This window comes from Emys orbicularis, chromosome 3, assembly GCF_028017835.1.
Source record: "Emys orbicularis isolate rEmyOrb1 chromosome 3, rEmyOrb1.hap1, whole genome shotgun sequence".
Lineage (NCBI taxonomy): Eukaryota > Metazoa > Chordata > Testudines > Emydidae > Emys > Emys orbicularis.
Window position 1 is genome coordinate 32,341,690 of NC_088685.1, and position 23,844 is coordinate 32,365,533.

The following is a 23,844-nucleotide window of genomic DNA, read 5'->3' on the forward strand; positions in this document are numbered from 1 at the left end:
ATTTCATCCTCACTATCACTGTCCTGGTCAGGTGGTTGATAATAGAGCCCTAATGTTATATTCGCATTAGAGCATTAAATTACTATCCATAGAGATTCTACGGAACATGTAGATTCACTTAAGCTTTTTACTTCATTTGACCGCTACATTTTCTTTCACATATAGTGCCACTGAAGGAGAACAGGGCGGGGAACCCCATGGGCTCCTCCAGGCTACAACCTCAGCCCCAGCCACGATTCCGCCCGCCATAGGCTCAGGGGGGCCGCCAGGCTCCACCCTCCGAATGCTCTCACCCCCTGCTGGGAATGACCCGGCCGCCATCTATTGGCTATGCAAATGAGAGAACGGCGGCAGCACCAATGAGCAGCGGCCACGGCTGGGAACGCGGGGCCGCGTGGTGGGGGGAAGCGGATTGTAGCGGCCGGTTGCGGTAAGGGAGCCTGATAGTGAGACCCGGAGCAGCCCAGCCACCATGGGGATGTTCGGCACGAGCCGCCTCTTGCTAGGTAGGCGCCCTGCGGGCTGGCCGGGCCGTGCACGGGCGCCGGCGGCAGGGGCACGGGGTGGCCTGCGTGGGCTGGGATCGTGGAGCCTGCGGGGCTAGACGCCGGGGTCAGAGGGCTCCGCTGGGAATTGGCTGCGCTGCCCCGCAGGGCGGAGACCCTGGCGGACACCCCATCGCTGGCCGAGCTCCCTGCTGTGAATGGAGCCGTGAGACCCTTGGCTCGGCACGAGCCCACCTTGCCTGGGGCCCCGAGGTCGTAGGGCGGCGGGCCCTGCCTCTCGGGGCTGGGGGCCAGCGCTGCCGGGCCGGAGGGGTGGGGTGGGTGTCCTGGGGCCTAGGGGCCCAGGGCATTGTGAGGAGCGGGGGCTCATGGCCGAGTCCGGCCTTCCCTGTTCGGTCGGTGTGCAGCTCCTGCAGCTCGCCCGCGGGAGAGGCCATCGGGCCCATAGCGCTGTCTAGCCAGATTGGGTTTGCAGTGGGCTGGGGGTGTGTGTGTGCTGGTGGGGGGAGCGCGATGGTCTGAGTATCTGGGACACAAGCTGCGAGGGGAGAAGTGTGTGGATGGGGGTGAAAGTGTGTGACCAGGAAACGGGGTGAAACTAATTGAAAAAGAACATAGATTCAGGCTCAAGGAAGAAACCTCCTAATGGGGAGATTCGTTAGGCTGCAGAATAATCTTTCACGGGAAACAGTAGGAGCCCTAAACAATGAGGAGTCCTTGTGGCACCTTAGAGACTAACACATTTATTTGGGCAAACACATTTGTTAGTCTCTAAGATGCCACAAGGACTCCTCCTTGTTTTTGCTGATACAGACTAACACGGCTACCCCTCTGAAAGTAGGAACCCTGTTCCTGAAGACATTATAAAATTAGGCCTGACAAATAGCCAGAAAGAATACTGTGCTTGCTCCTGGGGTAATGGGCTACATGAGCCAGTGGTGAGCCTCTTCCACCTCTCATTTATAGGAACCCAGTTCTGTTCTAACTCCGGCCAAGCTCCCGTTGAACAACTGTGGGAGTTCATGGGACTGTTGGAGTCTGATTCTAAAAATGTTACTTCTCTGTTTATTTTCTAACCTTACCAAGGTATCCATCTGTAGCAAACCTTATTCTTAGTTGAGTCACGCTTTCCAATAGAGGTGTAGGAGACTATTCTCCATGCATGAAGATCATCATTCCAGGAGATAAGGGTTCAAGTTGTGAGATGTAACATGATTGGGGATGCAAAGGCTAAATCATAGAATACAAATAGGCTGCATGGTTATGCTACTGGATTCCTGAATTGTAAAAAGTGTTGAGTGCATAACTTTGAGGGGAGATCAAAGCAGCAACTAAATCTAATAAAATGGTGGTAATGGAGACTGCAATTATCTGTACATAGAAGCATCATGTCATAATGGAATAGTGTTGATAAATTGTGTCTCTTAACATCTTAAATAATTGCTTGTAACTGCTAGCTCCAGAGCACACGAGCAAAGACTATCATCCTAAGTAACATACAGGTGAAGAATTAATGATAGCTAGGCTACTGAGTACTAGCGACCACAATGTAAGTAAGTTTTTGAATGGAGGGATAAGCATTGTGACACACAAGTTTAGAAAGTGAAACTTTTTTTTTTTTAAAGGAAGATAATTAAAAATGAGAACTAAATTTCTCAGACTCAGCATATATATCATAAGCAGCAAAATACATTGTAAGACTCAAGGCATGCATAATACCCCCTAACCAAAATAATAATAATAATAATTACAGGAAGGCAACCAGTATGGATGGTTAAATGGGAAGGTTCAAAATACAGATTCAGATGTGATACTGGAAAATGGAAATCCATTTTGAAACCAATAGAAATGTGCAGTAACTGGCAGGTGAAATGCAAGATGAATAAGAGGAAATGGCCAAAGAGAGACAACCAAATGCAACATAAATATATTGGAAGTGGAAATAAGTGCTGAGATGACGGCTCTCTTAAGATAGAAAGCAAAGCTGTCTACAGTGTGCACTTCAACTATTGCAAAATGATGAATCGTTTGCAGTAGGAGGCATAGTGGTAGAACACTTAAGATTACCTGTTTGGTTTTTGTAGTACAGCCCCACAGTATGTATTTTCCCCCCCTCTAATCCAGGCCTAATTAAATGAATTCTGTTTTACATCTCCAGTGAGTGTTTTGATGCTTTATTTACATGGCTGCACATAACTAGGATCCTGCACGCCAGTGTGAGAAATTGATATTTTATCAGAAAGCATTGTGTGTTGATGGGGGGGAAGAAGGAAGGGTAGAGACTAAATAAATACTTTTGTGGCCTTTTATTCACCTCCATTACTCAACCTACCCCTCCGACACTTTTGCGAGTGTGGATCCCTTAAAACATTCACAGGTAGTGAGAAATACTGAATAAACAGCACCATGCATGGCCAGGGTGGAGTTTCTTACCTGTCATGCATGTGCACCAGTTTATGAACTGCACAGTAATCAGACTTATACAAAAATCCTTAGTAAGGGACACGTGAAATAATCTGCTCTTAGGGGAAATTTCTTCCTTAGCCCTGTCAGTAGTTGGCTTTTGTCATGACAGTGAAGGTTTCTATCTAGCATTTATACTTCTATTCTGTCATAACTGTGAATGTTCTTGTTTTCTGTATAATTCATTCCAATTGTAAAGCAAATTTTGATTTGACAGCGCTGGGGATCCTTTTACTTTGTATTATGCCCTTTGAGCTTTCCAGGCTTGATTACTGTTTGTGTGAAAGTGAGTTTTAACCTTATATTTTGCTGAAGACAAATTTCAAATTGCATATGTGATTGTAGAAGTCGCAAATCACACTTTTGGTTAGTTTGATGTCTTCCAGTCTGGGAACAGAAAATGACTTGGGGCAGATTTCATAATGAACTGTTAACAATTTGCTGATCAACAAAAGCTTCTGATAAATTGGAAGATCCCTTTATGAAAAGGGGGAAAATGGCAGAAATTATTGAATAAAATTCATTGAGCTCTAGTTTTGACTTTATTCTGCCACAAATCTCTTGGGTGATGTAGAGTTACTTCCTGAAAAAGTCTTGCTGTAATTGTACATACAGTGTATTCAACTCTGAGGGGAAGTTTTCCTTTTCTCTTAAGAGCAGCTGTACCATGCAGCTAAGGCTCTCTTTCACTTTCTCAGTGTCTTACCTCACCCCCAATGGCAGCTGTTACTGTAGGTCAGCCTGACATGCTGCAAGAGCCATTGTATGTGGGCTGCGTATCACTCCTGAAGTACACTGGTGTGAGTTGATCACCTGTGGGAGGGTAATATTACTTTTGTCTGGGGGAAGAGGATGAGGGGAAGAAAGACTCTCTAGAACATGAATAAACATACTTACACTGGTCCAGGTTTACTCCAAAAGAAACTCATAGATTTTAAGGCCAGAATGGACCATTATGAGGCAGTGTGGTTGAGTAGAGATCACTGGAATGGGACTCAGGAGAACTGTGCTCTATTCCCAGCACTGCCACTGATTTGCTGGGGTCGGAAAGGAATTTTCCTCCAGGTCAGATTGGCAGAGATCGTGGGGGTGGGTTTGCCTTCCTCTGCAGAGGGCCTGGGTCACTTGTTGGTCTGAAGTAGAGTAAAAGGTGTCTCTGTAACTTGAAGTCTGTAAATCAAGATTTGAGGATTTAAGTAACTCAGCCGGAGGTTACGGGCCTATTACTGCAGTGGGTGGGTGAGGTTCTGTGGCCTGCTATGTGCAGGAGGTCAGACTAGAAGATGATCACAGTGGTCCCTTCTGGTCATAAGGTCTGAGACTATGGGCGAGTCTCTTCACCTCCATGGCTTAGTTTCCCCATCTGTAAAATGGGGATAATGATACTGACTTCCATTGTAAAGCACTTTGAGACCTACTGATGGAAAGTGCTGTGTAAGAGGTGGTATTATTACCTACTCTGGCCACCTTTGTAACATGGGCCATAGAATTTCATCATCACTAAGGCAGATCTTCCAGAAAGGCAGCCAGTCTTCAACTAAAGACTTCAAGAGATGGAGAATCCACCATTTCCTTTGGTAATTTGTTCCAATGGTTAATCACCTTCACTGTTAAATTCAAACTAGAAACACATCACAAATTTTTATCTGGCTTTAACTTCCAGCCATTGGTTCTTGTTATGTTTTTCTCTTCTATTTTGAAGAGCCTTTTAGTAGCTGGTATTTTCTCTCCATGAAGGTACTTAATATATTGTATTCAAGTCACCTCTTGATCTTTAGAAAAGTTTAAACAGATTGAGTTCCTTAAGTCTCTCACTCTTAAGGCATTTTTTCCAGCCCTTGAATAATTTTTATGGATCTTCTCTGCACTGTCTCCAGTTCAACAAAAAGAGTTGCTCAGCTTTTCACCATGAAAAATCTTCTAGAGTTCAAAGGGCCCTTTTAGAGTAGGGATGTAAATAGCAGTTAAAAAAAGGAACTGTGTAACCGATTAAAATTTTATCGGTTGCACGGTTAAACGTTTAACCGGGGAACTAAGGGTGCGGGTGGTGCTGCAGTACCACCATGTTTTACGTGGGGCTCCGCTCCTGGCCTAAGGATCCCGGCTCCCATGCCCAGGGACTCTGCTGCCGGCCTTCACCACCCGCCGCCGCGCCTGGGGACTCCGCTGTCGGCCCTGCACCCAGGGCAGCAGTGGAGTCCTGGGCAGCAGTGGAGTCCTGGGCTCCAGTGGGCAGCGGAGTTTAATCATTAACCGTTAACCAAAACCGGTAAGACTGATGCTAACTGGTTAACCGGTTAACCTTTTACATCCCTATTTTAGAGTGTTTGTTATTCCAGGAGGTGTGACCCAAAGACTGACTGCTGGTTTGCCTCCCACCTGAGAAACAAAACAATACTACAGGTGCTAGGACTCATCAGTAGCAAGGACAGAGGAGTTCCTTCCTTCCTACCCCTCCTGCTGCTGCTGTTTGGTACTAGTTCCAAATAGAATGTAGCAAGTCTTAGACTCCAAACCAGTGTAACTTTAAATAATTGAATTAAGACACATGTCCTGTTATCTTGTGGGGAAAAGATCTGAGAATTTCTGCCTATGCTGTCCTTGTATCATGTTGTTGGGTAAGGGGTGTGGCCAGCCAACCCTCCATTTTTCCTGAGACCTGTGAGGACATCCTACAGATCTCCAGGAGGTCTAGCCTGTCTGTACTGTTCCAGGCCTTCAGGTAGTTGCTATGGCCTCCAAACGTGAGCCAAAAATCTTTGAAGGGGTTTGGAGAGGCAGCATAAATTCCACCAGGTTTGCTTGAAGATGGTGGTATAGAAAGCATCTGTCACCTAAACCCATGGAGTCCTGGACACGTGATCTTTGCATGGGAAGGTTTCTGCAGGATGGCGAGGAGAGAGATGGGTTGCTGCAATTTCCTTCCCTCTGGCAGAATTGGTGTTCCTGTCTCTTTCTTTCTCCCTACTGCTAAAAGAAAAAGGAGGTGGAAGGGGGGTGATTCAGCCATGAATCTAGTACAGCCATTGATATTTTTGATGGGAGTATAATTTGGGTTTGCTTTTTGTTCTAGGAGCTGTGAGCTGCACATTCTTCCTGGCAGCTAACAGCCTATATTCCTCCAGTGATGATGTGATCGAGCTAACACCAACAAACTTCAATAAGGAAGTCATTCAGAGTGACAGTTTATGGCTGGTAGAATTCTACGCACCATGGTAAGTATCATAGCTAGTCAGAGAACCCTAGCACATGCTGTCCTGGCAAGTGTGCTTGTAAGAAGGTTGCCTAATTTCTATAAACAAAGGACTTCCTGCTCACCCTTGTATCTTGGAGGAATACAAAAGGTGACTTACTAGAAATCCTGGACCAACCATTCACTCTCTAGCACAGATCTTACTTGGGTTTAAATGCATTTCAGTAGCCTTGTGACCAGCAAAATAAACCTAGGTTTATAGAACAGCTTGGCAGGAAATAGTCTGGATTGGTAAGAGGTGCATTAGATCCCAGCCTAGACGCTCAAATCTTTTTACGTTTATAACTTTCAGTACTAACTTCAGTAAAGATAGAAAAATAATTAGGACTGTCAATCGCCGTTAACTCAAGCGATTAACTCAAAACAAATTAACTCGATTAATTTTATCACAATTGCGGTTTTAATCACACTACATTAATAGAATACCAATTGAAATTTATTATGAATATTTTGGATGTTTTTCTACATTTTCAAATATATTTCAATTACAACACAGAATACAAAGTATACAGTTCTCACTTTATATTATTTTTTATTACAAATATTTGCACTGTAGAAAAGATAAACAAAAGAAATAGTATTTTTCAATTCACTTCATACAAGTACTGGAGTTCAATCCCTTTACCGTGAAAAACAATGTAAAAATTAAAGCCTAGAGGTCCACTCAGTCCTACTTTTTGTTCAGTCAATCGCTAAGATAGACAAATTTGTTTACATTTACGGGAGATAATGCTGCCTAGTTCTTATTATACGATGACACCTGAAAGTGAGAACAGGCGTTCATATGGCACTGTTGTAGCTGGTGTTGCAAGATATTTACGTGCCAGTTGAGTGCAGTTATGTTTTTACAGTTGTAAGTTGCACTTTCACGAAAGAGATTGCACTACAGCACTTGTATGAAGTGAATTGAAAAATACTATTTCTTTTGTTTCTTTTCTACAGTGCAAATATTTGTAATAAAAATAATATAAAGTGAGCCTTGTACACTTTGTATTCTGTTATAATTGAAATCAATATATTTGAAAATGTAGAAAACATCCCAAAATATTTAAAAAGATGGCATTCTATTATTGTGTAACAGTATGATTAAAACTGCAATTAATCGCAATTAATTTTTTAATCATTTGGCAGCCCTAAAAATAATTGATTAGCAGAGTCTTCTAAATGAAGAGTTTCTCTCAGTCCTGTCTTTCCCAGCCTGACCCCACCAAGAAGGCTTAAGGCTGAATTTGTGGTTATGATCCCCCTCCCCCCCACCTGCCCAACTTAGCTTATATTACTATTGTAGGCAAAGCTTTGTCTCCCTCATCTCCTCTATGAAATGTAATAGCAGCATACTAATAAGGGTGAATCGTTGGGCTAACACATCCAGGTTCTAATCCATTATAACTAAAGATAGCCTGTCATAAAGTAAACAGCAAAAAAAGGAAAGTCTTCAGGGTTAGCCTGGGGCAAAGCATAATGGAAGTATAAGAAAATGGTACGATCTCAGTGTATGCTCTTTGCAGAAGAAAATGTCTTTTACACACCAGAAACAGAAGAGTAGCTTACTGAAAACCACAGCTTACCAGAGTATGTGTATACTCTTAGGCTAGGTCTACACTACCCGCCTGAATTGGCGGGTAGAAATCGACCTCTCGGGGATCGATTTATCGCGTCCCGTCGGGACGCGACAGTCGATCCCCGAATCGACGCTCTTACTCCACCAGCGAAGGTGGGAGTAAGCGCCGTCGACGGGAAGCCGCAGAGGTCGATTTTGCCGCCGTCCCTACAGCGGGGTAAGTCGGCTGCGATACGTCGAATTCAGCTATGCGATTCGCGTAGCTGAATTTGCGTATCTTAAATCGACGCCCCCCCGTAGTGAAGACCTGCCCTTACAGTTTTCTCTGACATGCCTCTAGTTTGTTTAAGCAGATCTGCACAACTAGTTATCACCCCTCAATCAGGATTGCTTGGGTGTTCTGCTTCACTGGAAAAACTTCCCTTGCGATTTCCCCTCTCCTTTCTTTAAGGCTTAACAGTACTAGGAAGTCCAAGTTCTTATCATATACAGTTCTCTTGCTGGGTTGGAGCTCACCATCTCAGTTTGAGGCTAGTTTTTAGATTACCGTTGTCAGCAGGCTAAGAATCCTTTGCAACGTTTGCTCTTGGTTTCTGCAGTGACACAGTGATATCAGAACTTGGTATTCTTCCCCCTCACCTGGCTAGAACTCCCAACCCCATTGCAAATGGATTGATTACACTCGTATGCTGGACTCTTGCAGAGTTCAAACTACATTGATTTCTTAGGTATTTTGTGAAATGAAATATGTACCAGCTTGAGTGAAAATAAATTTATTTTTCCAAAAGGTGTGGTCACTGTCAAAGACTAACTCCTGAATGGAAGAAAGCAGCGACAGCATTAAAAGTAAGTTTAAACTTTCCCCACATGCAAGCAGTGCTTTGGCGTTGGCGGATTGGCTTTTGTCAACTCTCTTAGAAACTTACAACTAACTTTAGGTCAGTGAAATTCTACTAGCCCTGGACAAGTAAAATTCTTTAATGGGGAAAAACGTCAGTTTTTTCTAGATAATCTGTCAAGGGTTTTTGCTTTTCCTGGTGAACTCCCATAACTGCTTTGGAAGGCTGTTACAGAATCAAAAATGTATGGTTTATATGTTTATAATCCAGACTTCTGGCTGAGCAATATTTTTCTTCCTGTCCTCCACCCTCCCAATCCTCTGAAAGTCTTTAGATCCCAGAACTAGCACAGGTTGGGTGTGTGGAAATAGCTCTGTAAACTGCTACATACTGGCATTTGTTTCAGTATGGAAAATGTGACAATGCAGTGATCTGCTGAGCTTAGAATAAACAGCAAATTCATTCTACACGCTTTTTTTTTTTTTTTTTTTAAACAAAAACATTAATTGACGACTGTCTCTCCCATTCCCAACTACTAAGCTGCCATGGTCCCAAACTTCCCCAGTAAATTACTCACTGGTTCTTTCCACCTGACCCTTATGGCTCCTGCTATCAAATGCATTAAATTACAATGGAAGCTTTTTACAATTTAAATAGGGTGTTGTGAAAGTGGGTGCAGTTGATGCAGATAAGCATCAGTCCCTAGGTGGTCAGTACGGGGTTCGAGGATTTCCAACTATCAAGATATTTGGATCCAACAAGAACAAAGCAGAAGATTACCAGGGTAAGTGCTGTGTGGTAGTCTTTCGTGTGTTGTGTGTCATGTCTTGTGTGATATTCCATATCTGCTATCTATAATCAGTAAGGCTATGTTTTATTCATGGGTATTTTTAGTAAAAGTCATGGACGGGTCACGGGCAGTAAACAAAAATTCATAGCCCGTGACCCGTCCATGACTTGTACTATATACCCCTGACTAAATCTTGGGGGGAGGGGTGTGTGGCTTGGAACCCCCGCTGTGGGGGGGGGAGGGCCTGGCAAGCTCCCTGTCTGAATCTGCGCCTCCCCGGAAGTGGCAACATCCCCCTCCCTCAGCTCCTTACTGAGGCGTGGCCAGGCAGCTCTGCGTGCTGCCTCCACCCCAAGTGCCAGCTCCCATTGGCTGGAAACCACGGCCAATGGGAGGTGCGGGGGTCGTGTCTACAGATGGAGACAGCGCACAGAGCTGCCTGGCCACGCCTCCACCTAGGAACTGAGGGAGGGGGATGTCGCTACTTACGGGGAGCCCCTCTGCCCCGAGGTAAGTGCTGCCCAGAGCCCTCACCCCCTCCTGTGCCCCAATCCTGAGCCCCCTCCCACACCCAAACTCCTGCTGCTGGGGTCAGGGAGGTGCCCCAGGTGTGGCTGGCCAGGGGGCCGCCCAAGCTGCTCAGGCAGCCTCCGGGCCAGCCACTGCAGAAGTCACGGAGGTCTTGGAAAGTCACAAAATCCTCCATGACAAACTCCCAGCCTTAAAAATCAGGTATCTTCATGTAGATTGTGGTTATTTTAGGAAACAAACAGAGAAGAACTCTGCTACTCTTAGTTGCAGTTGAGTAATTCATCTGTTGTGATGTCATGGAAACATAATGGCAGATTCCCAGTTAAACCACACTGCAGTGCTCAAGTTTGGAAGGTCCGAGGCATTGCAGTAAGATATTACTGATTTTCTTGATGTGCATGCACTGAGGATGAGGGTTTATTAGAGAGGGTATTCGTGTGCTGTCATGGTGGTAGTGACCTAATTCTTGTAGAGTATTGTGTTCAATGTCAGTATTGCCTTGCATGTAACTTCTTTGCTTTTTAACATTTGTAAGGAAATACACTTGAGCAACCTTAGTGCCCAAGTTAGTTGACTCCCACCATACACAAAATGTCAGGGCCAATCCTGTGCCCACTGAAGCCAACAGGAGCAGGATGGGCCTTGAATCTAAGCTTGTTAAATAAGGTGCTAATGAGATTTTACCGTTCAGCCCTTTACCTCTTTATTCTGCTATGTCACAGGTGGCAGAACAAGTGATGCTATTGTTGATGCTGCTTTAAGTGCTCTTCGATCACTGGTAAAGGATCGTCTTAGTGGCAGAAGTGGAGGATATAGTTCTGGAAAGCAGGTAGTTCTCAGGGAATGGATAATGCATTATTTTTATTGATGAGTCTTCATGTCTTCTGCAGCAAATCAGAGACTTGTGCTCCGAGCTCTGTGTAGCACTTGAGGGTGCAAGGGATCACTTTCTGTGTTCATGCTGGTACGACACCTGCAAAGTGTGTGAAAGAACTTTGGGTATTGGTTAAGCTGACTGACGGAAGATTATCTCTTTGGGCTGTTTGGCAGCACATCCCAGAAAAGCCACAAGCATGGCAACCAGAATGCCTAGGGAGGGAGATGGGCTTCAGAGTCCAAGCTGCAGCACAAGCCTGAATGTCTACACAGCTATTTTTAGTGCTGTAACTTGAGTCTGAGTCTGTCGACCCAGGCTCTGAGACTTGCTGCTGCAGGTTTCTGCTTGCTGTGTAGACCTACCCATAAGGTAAGATAAAGTGAATTACATGGTTTAGAAAACAGCCAGGTTGCATGTAACCCTGATGTGGTATACCAACTGCAGTAGAACTCTTCATTGGCCAAAATGGTTTATATGGCATGTTTATCTCAGTCCAGCAGTAACTATTCAGGATGTCTATAAGCCTTTTAGAGGTTTAGTAATTCAACTTGAAGGAACTTTTTTTTCCTGACAGTAAAAAATCATTTCAGCTGTTGACTTGTAGAAGTGGAATTTTTAGGTATTAGCTGACTTTTTTCATCTCCACAACGTTCTAATGATAAGTATTATAATACAGAGTTATTAATAACTCGAGCAAGTTAAATGCTGATGGCAATCATCAAAAATATGATCAATATTTTAAAAGTGGCCTAGTTCTTTAGCTTGACGCATCCACTGCAGTCAGTGGGAGCAGCTTGGCTAAAGCATCACATAGTGATTTGAATATAAACATCATTAGGTTAACGGTGGACTAAAATCCTTTTTAAAAAGTAACTCAGACACTTGGAGATTCTGAATCCTTAACTGAATGTGTATAGACTAACGGGACATTGTCAGGAAATTTAGGTTTTACGTGTATCTGCCTGAAGGGTTGCAGAACCTAATCTGAACATACACATTTCATAAAACCATCTTTACGTCAGTGAAAACCGCTTTGTGCAACTCAAATACTTCACCAGTGCCCTGGTGAGGGAGCTAAGGAGGCTCTTGTGGCACAGGACACGGGAGTGTTAGGTTCTGTTCTTGGCTCTGCTGTAAGGCTTCCTCTGTGACCGTGGCCAAGTCACTTAGAACCAAACTGTTCTGTCAGAATGCATGGCTGGAGGGGAGGAGACTTGTGCAAATATCAGCCAAAACTGGCAAGCAGAAAGGCCTGGATGGGTGGGAAAATAAGCCTAACTGCAACATCCAGTGTTGCTATAAGCCCTTCTGCAGGTTTGATGCTCTTTGGGTTCTGAGAGGACTTAGTTGGGCAGCGAGGGGAGCAGCTGGGTTTGGGCCATTCTGAAGCATCCTCTGACTCTCTGGAAATGTCCTGTGTAATATGGTACTGATCCTGCTAGTATTTCCTTCCATGGAGCCTCCAGCATGTCCCTAAACCCAGCCATCTTCTGGAATCTCCCATTCCTTTCTTTGCTGCTGGCTGTGCCAGCATACGGAGAGCAGCTCCACTGCTGGCCTGCAGTAATGCATCAGTTCTTGCCTGCAGCAGATATGCAAATCTCTGGAGTGCTCAGCGCATCGCTTTGCACAATGGCCTCCTGACACCAGGACCTGCAGTCCCCTACATGAGGAGAGAAGTCCTACTCTCCCAAAGAGATGAGTAACTGTGGCTATGTCTACACTAGAAACTTCAAAGTGCTCCTGGTAATCCACCTCCACAAGGGGAATAGCTCGCTCCCAGCGCTCGGAGCCTGTCCACACTAGCGCTTTAAAGCGCTCAAAATTGCTGCGCTCTGGGGGGTGATTTTTCATGCCCCTGAGCCAGCAAGTTAGAGCCTATAATATGTAAGTGTGGACAAGCCCTGCATGTGGAGGCTTGTCAAGTTTCTAAGCACTAATGCAAGAGAGACCCGTGGAAGGGGCGACTTGGCCTTCAATCTTTGTCTGTTTCTCCATGTATTAAATGGGGTTCCTTCATCCCTTCCTCAGAGTTGTATTAAGGCTAAGTTCATTAGTGTTTGCAATTCTGTGGCATGTTCCATCTGAGGACCTCAAAGTAGTTAGGTAAATTAACGTGAGAGCCAGAAAGCAAAACATAACCAGGAACGAGACCAGCTGCTAAGCATTAAGTGCTGCAGCGAATGAATGAGATTATTTCATAGGCCAAGCCCTGAAGTGGAAAATATAAACAGAACAATGAAAAATAAGAACTCTCAAAAAGTCATAGGGCAACGTTGTCAAAAACGCTTGGTACCCAGCTCCCATTTTCAAAAGTGACTGAGGACCATTGATTTTCAACAGGATTTAGGCTCCTATGTGCCTACATCACTTCTGAAAATATGACTTTGCACCTAACTGATTTAGGAACCTCCTGAAATTTTTATACTTAACCTACCAAAGTGGATAAGAACTTTTTTAATGGCAACTTTTTTTAACCTGACTGTGTCCCTTTATATTCTGCCTGTGAGACTTCTTTCTAAAAGTGCACCAAAAGGTCTTGAGCCATTAAGATCAGAGTTCTGGTCGTTCCAGAGACTATAGTATTACTTCCCATAGGTCTTTAGGAGTTAGCTGCAATCTATATGCTCTATGGGTGTTATTGACATGGATAGCTCTAGCATTGGAAACTCAGATTGTCTGAACTTGGATATTTCTGATAAACTTGTTTTAATTTAGCAAAGTGTGTAGGTACACATATGAAAGAGATCACATCTGGGGCTGCTGTGGTGTGGTTATGTGAGGGAGCAATGCAAAAGTTCCCCCAGCTTAACAGGTTTTATTTTTGACCTACAGAGTAGCCGAGAAAGTGGAGGCGGGGATAAGAAGGATGTGATTGATCTGACTGATGACAGCTTTGATAAGAATGTTTTGAATAGTGATGACGTTTGGCTGGTAGAGTTTTATGCCCCATGGTGTGGACACTGCAAAAAGTAAGTGAAGCTGTTGGCAATCATTTAAAATTGGTACACGCTTGTCATCTACAATGTATGTAACAGGCTTATTTCTTGAATTGGGACCCTGGCTCTCTTGTTTTATTGGAAGTGGGTCTTTACAATGGTGCAAGTTATTCATTAACTTGCCCACTCCAGAATTTACCAGGGAACCTGTGTCCGTTTCCCACCCCACCCCACCCAGTTTTTAATTTAGCATTTGTTGGACCCAATCCTGCTTCATTTGAAATCACCAGCAAAATTCCCACTGCCACCAGTGGGAACAAGATCGGGCCCTTTGAAAGTTTCTTATGTTAGGAGAGTCTTCTAATCCCAGAATTCGAGATGTCCTGAGATATTCCATGTAGTCCTTGAGTCCTTTTCCAGAGCTGCTCCTACTCTGGAGAGAACGCAGTCCTCCAGGTATAGGCTGTGGGTTGTGGTTTCACTAACTTGCCTCTAACATGCCAATTTTTACTGCTAGTAATTGGCATTATGTTGCTTTCCAGTCTGGAGCCAGAATGGGCAGCTGCTGCCACAGAAGTGAAAGAACAAACCAAGGGAAAAGTAAAACTGGCGGCTGTAGATGCTACAGTGAATCAGATGTTAGCCAGCCGGTATGGGGTGAGTGTGCTCTACAGGCTTGAAAATTCCCTCCCTGTGTTTGCAATATCTCTAATAGGTCACGTTTCCCGGTAATACCTAAAGAACTCTCTTACCTCAGCACTTACTTTTAGTTCTTAGTACTAAGAAATATTAGTATTAAAGGGACTTGAGCAATTCATGGAGAAATTAGTGCTTTTCCCAAACGCTGAGAGAAGGTGGAATAAATATAGACGTTGCCATTGAGAAAGTATTTTTATGACTCCTGCAATTTGCTTCCATGAGGTCTGGCATAACTGCGCCCTATAGCAATTTACTAAGTGCCATCCTAAAGTGTATACCACCTCTGTGAGACTGGCATTTTTTGTACATGGGTCTGAGTGCAGCTGGTATCTCCAGCTGAAAGAATTCCAAAGGTGTCATGTTAGCTATACAGATGTAGTGATACCACAGGCTCAGAACTTGGTGCCTCATTGGCTCTCTCTCCCCCAGAAAGAAGTTTGTCCTGATTTTTTAAAGGTATTTAGGCACCTAGTGAGGTTTTCAGAGGCACCTAGGCACATAACTCATTGATTTCAATGGGTGTGAGGTGTTTAGTTGCTTTTGAAAACCCCACTTGGCTCCTAAGGGCCTGATTTTTAAAAGTATTACGTGTCCTTCATAGCTCATTAATACTAAAATAGTTTAAGAAGGTAGAAAGAAAAAACACCACCGAGTAGCGTGCGGGTGAAGGGTGAATTCAATCTCACTGATAATCTGTTGGCAATCAGTGAAAGTACTTGAACAAACTCTTATTAAAAACAAGTTGCTTTTTAAGGTCCCTATGATGTAGAGGTGGCCACAGTTCTTAACAGTTCTCTTGGTCCTGCTAGTGAAGGCAGGGGGCTGGACTCGATGACCTTTCAAGGTCCCTTCCAGTTCTAGGAGATGGGATATCTCCATTTATTTATTTAACAGGGCTCCCCCTCTCCCCTAATAAACTCAGTGGATCTTCACCTTTGCCTTCAGAGGCATGAAGGATTAAGCTGGCCCTGCTGATATTTAAATCCATGGTTTTAGGGAGATCTGGTGTCAAAACTTGGATCCTTGATGCACCACAGACACTGATAATACAATAGCTGATAGTGTTTTTAACATGTATTGACTAACACAATTTTAAATTGTAGCATAGACGAGGAATAACTAACTTGCCTTTAAAATGTTTAGGCTGAGGGTGTAGCCCTGTGATGTAGTGTGGAGATCCCCTGTCTTGATGCAAAACTCTCCCTCTTTATCTAGAGCACATCATGGTGGTACTCTTGTAACCACTAACGTTCTTGTTAATTTGAACTAATAACTTGCACATTTTATTGCAGATCCGTGGATTTCCCACAATCAAGATATTTCAGAAAGGGGAAGACCCTGTTGATTATGATGGTGGAAGAACAAGATCTGATATAGTTGCTCGAGCTCTGGATCTTTTTTCTGAAAGTGCCCCACCACCTGAGCTGCTAGAGGTATCCCTGCTCTGCAAACCTAACTTCTCTGAGCACTTTTCCATCCTGTCTCTTGGGCCCTGCAGTTATTTTTAAGAAAAATAGTGATGGTAAAGAAAATGACCAAAGTGGTGCATGAGCAGAACTATTTTTGGATCAAAAGTACCCAAAGATCACAACCCGGTCCATGGTGTGGCTTTATATCTTTTACCATGAATAGTACTGCTCATTAAAGAAGCTGGACTGATAGTCCTGAATGCTGAACACCTTGATCCATGAAATAGATACCATGAAGGTAGCAGCAGTACGAGCTATCTTGCCAGTGTATCTAAATCCTCATTTGAAGAGAGGGGGTGACATGAAAGTTCAGATTCCATTTCCACTTGGCCCCTTTGCAGAGACTCTGGTGGTGGCTTTGTCATGTGGATCACCTGTACACTAAGAACTGGGTGGAAACCACACTCATGTCACTTAGTCTAACAACAGCCTACAGTTGGTAGCTTCTAGATTTGATTGACATGGACTGGATTTGAACCACTGACTTTGAAGCAGATATTAACTCCTGTTATGTAGTGTGTTGTGCTGCCGTTATTTTAACAAGGAGCTCCCACAAACCTTGTGCCTTAGCCTGTGATAAAATCTGTGCGCTGAGGTGAGGGACTGGCCAATTGAATAACTTTCCCATTTAAACAAAAACTGACATCACAGAAGCTAATGACACTACTGGGCAAACTTCTATTGAGCTGCACGTTGTAGCAATGTGTTTAGGGTACGCATGGAGAATATTAACATTGCAGCACCATTAACAGTTTATGTAATCTGACCCACACAAAAGTGTCACCGGGGTTGGGTGCCTGCATCACTTGAGTGCAATTTGATCCAGTTCACAGGAAATAAACTGTTGTTCAGAAGTAATAGTTACCTAGCCTGGCATCACACTGCCACCCTTCTCTCCCCTCCTCCCCCCAATTCATGATATCTTGGTGGCTGACAAAATTATAAAATGTGCACGCACCCCTCTCACGCCCTGGAGATTGGCAGGGTTGGACTAGGCCTTTTTTGTTATTGACAAACCACAATATGTCTGTCTAATGAGCCTCAAGACTCGAAGTCCCTCTTGGCAGGGAAGATTTAGCAGCATCCCAAGTGGGGTTGGCTCCATCAGAGGCACTGAAGTCACCCTAACTGTTCTCAGTTCAGTGGAATTTTTACCATGGAGATTCTGTCTGCTGCACCGCCCCGCTCCTCCCCACATGTTGCTGGTAACCACTTCACTAGCTTTTATCGTTAGCCTGCTGACAGGCTATTTAAAACTTTATTCCCTATCAACTGAGTCTCCATTTGATCTCCCCTCACATTTGAATATGCAGCACCAACAGTCTTAGTGGGAATATGCATAGGTTTGGGCATGGTGTTTCAGATGAGCGTCCTGCTAGTGGACTAGAGGGAGGCTCGCAGTCTCTCTTCTGGCATGTTGCCATGGGGAAAAGTAGTTTTCTTTCTCACTCAAAGCAGCTGTCTCTTCAGGTAGGACTAAGTTTGAGGCTATGGCACCCAGCACTGTTAATCATCTGAGTGCTGTGGCGTTTTATAATCTTTGATTTCTTGTTTCATTCTCCCAGATTATTGATGAAAATGTTGTGAAGAGTACCTGTGATGCCCACCAGCTCTGTGTCATTGCTGTGTTGCCTCATATTCTTGATACAGGTAGAATAAAAGGAAGCATTTTTCTTTATAATGTCACTTAAGAAAAAAATCAACCTGCCTTAACTTGTCAAAATTCTGTCTGGCAAACAGGAGCTGCAGGTAGAAATTCCTACTTGGAAGTCATGTTAAAAATGGCAGACAAATACAAAAAGAAAATGTGGGGGTAAGTGTCGTTGCTGGCTTGGCCACTTCTCTTGAAAAAGGGGAAGGTGGGGGGGTATGGAGGACATCAGATGTCCACATTAGATTCGGAGAGGTAGTTACCCTGTATTTTGTAAGATCCGTGTCTATTTTTCTATAGAAATACTTAGATACCTTGCAGAGATGGGCACAGCCTTGCATCTGACGGTGCTATATTGCAGATAAGCTAAGAGCATGGTAAAACAAAAAGCCCTGTGAATAAGTCAGTGGATACCTCTTGTCAACATGACTATTTTTTAAACAGGATCTATTTAAAAAAACAAACAAAAAACCCAACTGGATTTAATCCTTTTTTCACCTTGCTTTCAAATGTGCATTTTGACTACTTAAGGCTAATGCCATCTAAACGTTGAGATTAGATCAAACATACCTCCCAGGTCTGAACGTTGAAAGCAATATTTGAGCTGTAAAATGTGTCTGGTTTCTTTGGAGCCTTACTTTGGTAGGCTGGTTTCTCTCTGTTGTGTCTGATTATATTTCAGAAGTGCAGGCTCTGTTAATGTCTTGCCTCGCATTCCCACTATGGGCCAGATGGCATTTTCTTTCTCCTTCTCTCCCTCTTCCTCCATGCTGGGTTGAGCCAGTGCGTCTTTCCTTTGCCACCAGCCAGGGAGAGGTCTGCTAAGGAGGGTGATGTTGCCTTAGGGTTAGCTGTGGACTCCAGGTTGCTGGGCATCACAGGAAGTGTGGGGGAGCATTCTGACATGGCAGATGCTGGGAAAGAGGCCATAGGAGGGAGAGGGGGTGGCATGACAGACTTGGGGGGAGTGCTGAGACCCTATCAACTCCTGACTGGTCTAATGCTTCACTTTCCCTGGAGGACTAGTTAGGGGCAAGAGAAACTGAATTAGCCAACTGGGGAGTGGAAACATCACACTCCCTTTCTCTGCTCAGCAACCTGCCTCAGGTGTGATTTAAGGCCACAGTTTTTCTTGTTTAGGTATGTGACTTAGCCCACTGTAAGACTTGCCTGCTTAGGTTAAAGCACAGAAATCTGTTGAAATAGTGCAAGTCTGTAACTGTTCAACTGTGCTTAAGCATTGGTTCAGTAACATGGTTCCTGTCTTGTAGGAGCATCTGTTTATAGCCACTTCTATGGTACAGACTTCAATGACTGGGCCTCCTTTGGGACCTTGGGCTAGAAGTCATTGTTGAAGATTGAAAGGTTTTCTTCACATAGTCAGAGCATGATTCCACATCACGGCTAGGCCTTACTGACTTGAATAGCAAGAGACTGGAGAGAGATGAGGTTCTCCGTGATAGTGCAGACACCATTGCCCATGATGCTACTGATCTAAAACTTTGGAATCTTCCTTAAACTTTATAAGTTTTATTGGGTGGGAATCTGTGCAGCACTGTGAACGGTGCTACAAAGGCCAAGGGTGTTTTTGCTAATGAAAAAGCAGACCTGCCAAAAACTGGTGTAAAAGCAATAATACAGAACTGTCATCAAGGTTCTCTTTTTTATTTATTTATTTATTTATTTATTAAAGGTGGCTGTGGACAGAGGCTGGAGCTCAGTCTGAGCTTGAAAACTCATTGGGAATTGGAGGATTTGGGTACCCAGCAATGGCAGCAGTTAATGCACGGAAGATGAAATTTGCCCTCCTGAAAGGATCTTTCAGTGAACAGGGGATTAATGAGTTTCTCAGGTACAAACTGTCTTTTTATTTTTTTATTTTTTTTTTAAAGTAATTTAAACTGTTCATTTAACTAAGTCTCTGGATCTGTGGAGACAGAACATATTGTACAATGTACATTGGCATGCCAGTGTAAATTCATTCAAGAGTGTGGCGCTCTGGAAATAAGATTACTAGTTGCTGTGGGTTTTTTGTTGTTGTTGGCTCTTTTTTTTTTTTTTTTTTTTTTTTTTTTTTAACTAAAATGTAGGGCTAGGGAGGAGTGTCAGAAAACATAAGAGCCTGATCCTGCAGAGGATTTGCAGGATCAGACTGAGCCCTTAAACTGTAAGTTGCCAAATACTCAAAGTAGTTAGCATGGCAGTCGCATCGGGGGGGCGGAGGACGTGGAGCCTATCCCAACTGTTTAATTCTGATAGATCGAGATTGTGCTAATAATTCAAGTCCAATGCAGAATTTTCCTTTACCCAGTGTCTGAAGGTAGGTCTGCACCATCACCATTCTTCCTACGTTTTACAAATGCACTGTGAAGCAAAAACATCAGTGTGGATTTCTGTGCTCCATGTCTCTCCCAGCCACCACTCTTCCTCCCTCCACCAGATTGGGCATGCACTAAGCATGGAAAGTTCTAACCACCACTTCAGAAAAAGTTGGTTTTGCACCTGGGACATCCTGGGACAGTGACTTCACCAATATTAGAAGTTCATTTTAATCCAGAGTACTTCACATTGTGATTATGCGCTCAGGGTAGCTTCAGTGAAACAGGAAGTACCGTGAACTTTACTAGCATGAGTCCATTGGTTGCGAGCAGCTGAGTTAAGGGATTTGTTGAAATAACTCCTTGTCTCTGATGGAAAACCCCACAACTGCCAACACCAATGAGTTCATAAGAGTATTATTTCAAACCAGTTGATGCACTGTTAACCCTAGCACTCCTCTGTGACAGTGGCACAGAACAGAATCTGCTGTATAACGTACATACTTGCAAGGATGTAAAAAATCATTGTGGAGGCGTCAACCTAAACCAATGTTTATTAGACTGATTTAGTGGGTTTTTCATTTAGTTTTGGGTTGAAATCTACCAGAATTTTTTTCCTTTAAGCAAAAAGATTTAAGTTCATCCGATGAAATTTAAGGCCTACTAAATACAAAAGTAATATCCTCAAAAAGCATATCAGAAAATGTCCATACGCTGATGGTCAGCACTGCTGTGACAAATGTCTGTCATTTCTCAAACTTAGTAAGTTCTTGTATGTTTTAAAACAACTTTAGTGAGACCTCTACAGGGGCTGTGAATAGTGATGCCAGAGGACAGTCTTCCTAGGGCAAATATCCCACTGTACCATATTGATGGGCTGTGTAATTAAAGATTGGTGTTACCTTACCAAAGAGAAGGACTTGCAAAGTAGAAGATGACATTGACACTTCAGCTCAGGTGTGCTGTGTATAAGGAAAGTAGTACAGTCACAATAGCTCTAGTTAGCTCTCTTAGTGCAAGCTGAGCATGATGCTGTAACACTTATGACTTTATGTAATGTGATAGGAAGCCTGTAAACTGTTCAACTGAAATCAGGAAAACTAAGCCTCCGAGGAGGAGAGGAGCAGGAAAACATAAACTTTAAAGAGATAATGAAGGCCAACCTCAGAATATGTGACTTTACCACTGAAAAAAATACTGAAAGGAATAATGCTTGCTGTTCATAAAGGTCACTCTTGTTCTGCAAACTGAATTAGCAGGGCAGGTTGAGATGAATGCAGAAGCTGTTCACCCTCTGAGTCACTCTGTAACTGATAAAGATTTAGGCTTCTGACTTGAAGGAGATGAATTTCTGCAGTTGGCAACTAAGTGCCTAATCCAGGATGGCAAAGTAACGTTACTCTCCATCTTAAAGTAAAAACATCATTTCCAGAAACTAGAACATGTAAACCAACTAATGACATTGGGCTTGTCTCATCTTTACTGTGTGTGGCACAACTAGGTAATCCATTATAAAAAGGTGCTTAGAAGCTGACCAGTCATGCTGCTGCATTTGTCAACTTGTGATGCTTGGGGACCTGGCAATAGATTGTTTTTAAAAACCACCTCCCCTGTTTATGGGTTGAATGGTTTCAAGTTTGTTTCTTGGTGTTTATCGTTGGATCTCCCTAAAAACTATTCTTGTCACCTTCAAAGTTTTTACCATTGTCTAATGATCTATGAACCTCAAATTAGGGTTATTTGATATTTTGGAATTGGGAGCCACTCAAGCTAAACACCCAGTAGCACACCTAATTCCCTATAAAATGTATACAAAGTAATACAGTGTGTTTGAGGTGGATGAGATTGGAAACTTCTTAAATGTTGTTTTTTGTTTTTCTTCCCCCCCTTCCCCTCCCATCCTCTCTCTCAGGGAACTCTCCTTTGGTCGTGGATCTACTGCACCAGTAGGTGGTGGGGGTTTCCCTAAAATTAACACAGTCGAGCCGTGGGATGGCAAAGATGGTGAGGTAAGAGGCACCACTTTGCTGGGTGCATGAACACCTTGTTAGGTTAAAAAGAAATACTGGACAGAGGAACTGAACCAGGGTGGACATGCTTTCTCAAAATGCCTATTCCCAGAGTAAGTGAAACACTTAGTAGTTTCCCTCACAAAGTATTCAGACTGCTGCTTTTTAAACTTACCTCCATAGCCATTTGGTAATAAAGAATAGCTAGGTAATATTGTAATGCTGATTCTCTAAACTAAAACTCTATTGACTCTCCTAGTTAAAGAGACAACAGGATTTAAACAATTGGAAACCTAACCAGGCCTACCAGATAGCTAGTTATCTGAAGTCATGGACAGTTATACTCTGCCTTGTTAATGTCTTATGTCCTAGTCATTAGTATTCAATTTCAAACGGTTGAGGCTGAAACGCAATTTATTGCCAACATGCGGTAATGAGGGAACTTTAGTGTGTGAACTAAAAGGGTCACTACACTATAGCACCTGAAATTTAGATGGGCCTTGACCCTGCAGTATAGTGACTTGAAACTCAAAAGTTTCACTTGCATGGGACTTAACTACACAGTTTTAATTGATAATGAAGTCATGATAATTGAGGCGTGCAGTAAATCCTTGATTATATAGGGTTCAGTAGCAAAACTCTGTTGTTGGGTTTTTAAAAAGATGGGGAGGAGCCAAAGAATCAGTGGTGTGGCTTTGTTTTAATAAGAACTTGGCAATGCTGTACAAGTTCCAACTTTCTGGATAGTGTGTTCCAAATAAATTCCCTGGTAGAAAGCACCCCAAGAAACATGTATTGTACTGGTCCCAAGCTCAGTTAAGTGGCCACTGGGCCTATGTTGAAATGCACTAAGGGTCTTTCAGTCATGTGAGCATCAACTGAAGTGCCATTTAGCTCTCTGTGTACATCCAGACTTAATCTTATTTTGGAAGACACCTCTGTCATCCTCAGCAGGGCATTGATTTTTCAAGTCACATATTAGAACAGCATTACAAGCACTGGTGTTCAAAAACTCTGCTTGCGGTTCCACAGCTTCCAGTTGAAGATGACATTGATCTCAGTGATGTGGATCTTGAAGACTGGGATAAAGACGAATTGTGAGATCTTCAGGAAGTTTCTTTTCTTGGGAGGGTTTGTGCAGCAGTTTGGAACATTGTTCACAATCAAATGGATATTCCAGTGGCCTTTTTACAGAGAAGTAGCACTTGGCCAGCTCTCTGCAACGCTGCGACAGTGAACTGTATGCCTCTCAAGAAAACATTGCAAAAATTCTATGAATTGTTGTAACCAGTAAATTTGATTGTATTCTGTGTAACAAATATTTTGAGGACAACATTGATCTTTGATTACAACATCTTGGTTTTTATTTTGTCCATAGAGTGTGTGCTCTTTGAATGTTTCTGGGGGATGTTACTGTAACCAGTTTTAAATGTAATTTTTTTTCCCATTCAGCTTCTGACCAGCTTCTGTTTCAATTAAAGAATAAAACAAGATATTTTTGACATAGACTATTAGTCTTGTACAGAGCAACAAACTTGCACACAATGAAAGCTGTCCAGGTTCAGATGACTGTTGCAAAGTGAACAGTGTATATCATAAGGAATGGTGCTGTAAGGCTCTTAAACTACCCTGCCGCTATAAAACTTCTTGACAGTCTTTGCCTGGAGATTAGACCAGACAATCTTGGTTTAAAATGCTCTTTCTAGTCTTCCCTTTCCTCCTATTTTCAGGGATTTTCAGTTTCTCGGAAACAACATATCACCTCAAAAGGTGATCTTGTCATCTGATAGCTCAGTTGCTGCTTGAATGGGAGATCTCTAGGGAAAATGCAGGCTGGTGAAAAGTGCTGCTGATTTCAGAAAGTGGCAGTTTTCCTCTGAGTTGGTAGTGAGCCAGTGACCCACCCGAGTGTGAAGGGTCAATGTGCTGCTGTAGCAGC

The 23,844-nt window shown here is 43.3% G+C and overlaps 1 protein-coding gene across 1 annotated transcript; it reads left to right on the top strand.

Annotated features, from left to right (window-relative positions):
* The first annotated feature begins 402 nt into the window (after positions 1–402).
* Positions 403–23,408, top strand: PDIA6 (protein disulfide isomerase family A member 6). The gene is made up of 13 exons (XM_065400659.1): positions 403–506; positions 6,043–6,184; positions 8,572–8,629; positions 9,280–9,406; positions 10,666–10,772; positions 13,656–13,792; positions 14,302–14,416; positions 15,751–15,891; positions 17,493–17,577; positions 17,668–17,740; positions 19,272–19,430; positions 21,809–21,905; positions 22,938–23,408. The coding sequence occupies exons 1-13, from the start codon at positions 473–475 to the stop codon at positions 23,004–23,006; spliced, it is 1,344 nt and encodes a 447-aa protein (XP_065256731.1). The 5' UTR covers positions 403–472; the 3' UTR covers positions 23,007–23,408.
* Positions 23,409–23,844: the final 436 nt, after the last annotated feature.